This window comes from Condylura cristata, unplaced genomic scaffold (genome assembly GCF_000260355.1).
Source record: "Condylura cristata isolate star-nosed mole 26May11 unplaced genomic scaffold, ConCri1.0 scaffold00054, whole genome shotgun sequence".
Classification (NCBI taxonomy): Eukaryota; Metazoa; Chordata; class Mammalia; order Eulipotyphla; family Talpidae; genus Condylura; species Condylura cristata.
The window spans coordinates 1,673,843-1,675,346 of record NW_004567155.1 but is presented as its reverse complement, the minus strand read 5'-3'; the positions used below and the strand labels follow the sequence as shown (position 1 = coordinate 1,675,346).

The following is a 1,504-nucleotide window of genomic DNA, read 5'->3' as shown; positions in this document are numbered from 1 at the left end:
CTGCCCAGGCCCTGGCCCCGCCCCCAGCCCTGGCCCCGCCCCAGCCCCCCTCCCGCGCGTCCCTGCTGGGGCAGCCACCTGCAGCCTCCACGCTCGCCCCAGCCTGCGCTTCGCTGCGGCCCTGGCCATGGACCTGGGGCGGCCGGTACCCGACCGATGGCTACAGGTGGCTGAGGGGATCAAGGTGCCCTTCGACGCCGAGAGGGGCTTCCACCCTGAGTTCGACGGGTATGAGCTGGGTAAGTGGGTCCAGCTCCTCCAGGGCCTCTGTCCCCCAGCGCCTCTCCTCCAACGCCCCCGCTCACAGGCCTCTGCCCCCAGGGGAGGAGGTGAAGCAGGCAGACGTGGTGCTCCTGGGGTACCCGGTCCCGTTCCCCCTGAGTCCTCGCATCCGAAGGAACAACCTGGAGGTCTACGAGGCTGTGACGTCCCCGCGGGGCCCGGCCATGACCTGGGTGAGGCAGGGGGCGGGGGCTGGCCGGCCAGTGGGGGCGGCCGGGCCTCACCCCCTTCTCCCCCAGAGCATGTTTGCGGTGGGCTGGCTGGAGCTGAGGGACGCCACCCGGGCACAGGCCCTGCTGCACCGGAGCTTGGCCAACGTCTCCGAGCCCTTCAAGGTAGCCTGGCCCGAGCCCGCCGGCCGCTGTGTCCCGGGCCTGGGGTCGGCGAGCCGGGGTCCCACGGGGACTGCGCTGCCCGCAGGTGTGGACGGAGAACGCAGACGGGTCGGGAGCCGTGAACTTCCTGACGGGCATGGGGGGCTTCCTGCAGGCGGCGCTCTTCGGGTTCACGGGGTTCAGGTGAGCACGCGGTGGGGCAGGGGGCCGTGCAGGGGGGCACTCACAGAGCACGCCCTTCCCACAGGATCACCCGGGCCGGCCTGACCTTCGACCCTGTGTGTCCCGAGGGGGTGTCGGGAGTGAGCGTCTGGGGTGTCTCCTACCTGGGGAACAAGCTGGACTTCTCCTGGGCCGAGGGCTCTGTGACGCTGGAAGTCAGCGCCCAGGCGGACCCCGGGGCCCCCCCGCTGGAGGCAGAGCTGTGGCCATCGCGGGCCCGGCTCCCCCTGCCCCCAGGTAGGCACCTGCCGCAGGTTCTGGGGTGCGGTGTGGGGCCCGGCAGCCCCTGCTACGCCCTGGCCCCCGAGACACCCCCTCTTTGCACAGGACACAGGGTCTCCTTTCCCAGCTCCGCCGGCCGGATACAGCGGGCAGTGGCCTAGGCTGGCTCCTGGGAGAGGCCCCTGGAGGTGTGGACAGCTGCCCTCAGAGCCCCCCTGGGCGTCCCGCCCCAGCCCGCTCCTGCCTGCCCCGTGCTGGACGCCGCCCTGCTCGGCCGAGCTGCTGGCCTTGGGGTGTCTCGGCTCGCACCCCCCCCACCCGTCTCCAGCACCCTCCGCCTGCCCTCCCCCCGCGCCCCTGGGGCAAGGCAGAGGGCATGTGGCCACCGATGGTGCCGCCCCGAGGGCGAGTGTGACGGGCCGTGGGGCGGCGGGCACCCCCGG

The 1,504-nt window shown here is 73.3% G+C and overlaps 1 protein-coding gene across 1 annotated transcript in view; it reads left to right on the top strand.

Annotated features, from left to right (window-relative positions):
* ATHL1 (ATH1, acid trehalase-like 1 (yeast)) overlaps positions 1 to 1,319 on the top strand; it is a 4,697-nt gene extending 3,378 nt beyond the window's left edge. The window contains exons 4-9 of the mRNA XM_012734356.1: positions 45 to 239; positions 322 to 455; positions 522 to 617; positions 703 to 800; positions 865 to 1,076; positions 1,167 to 1,319. Of these exons, the coding sequence (XP_012589810.1) occupies positions 45 to 239; positions 322 to 455; positions 522 to 617; positions 703 to 800; positions 865 to 1,076; positions 1,167 to 1,222 (791 nt within the window). The 3' untranslated portion in view covers positions 1,223 to 1,319. The remainder of the gene's footprint in view (positions 1 to 44; positions 240 to 321; positions 456 to 521; positions 618 to 702; positions 801 to 864; positions 1,077 to 1,166) is intronic.
* The last annotated feature ends 185 nt before the right edge of the window (positions 1,320 to 1,504 follow it).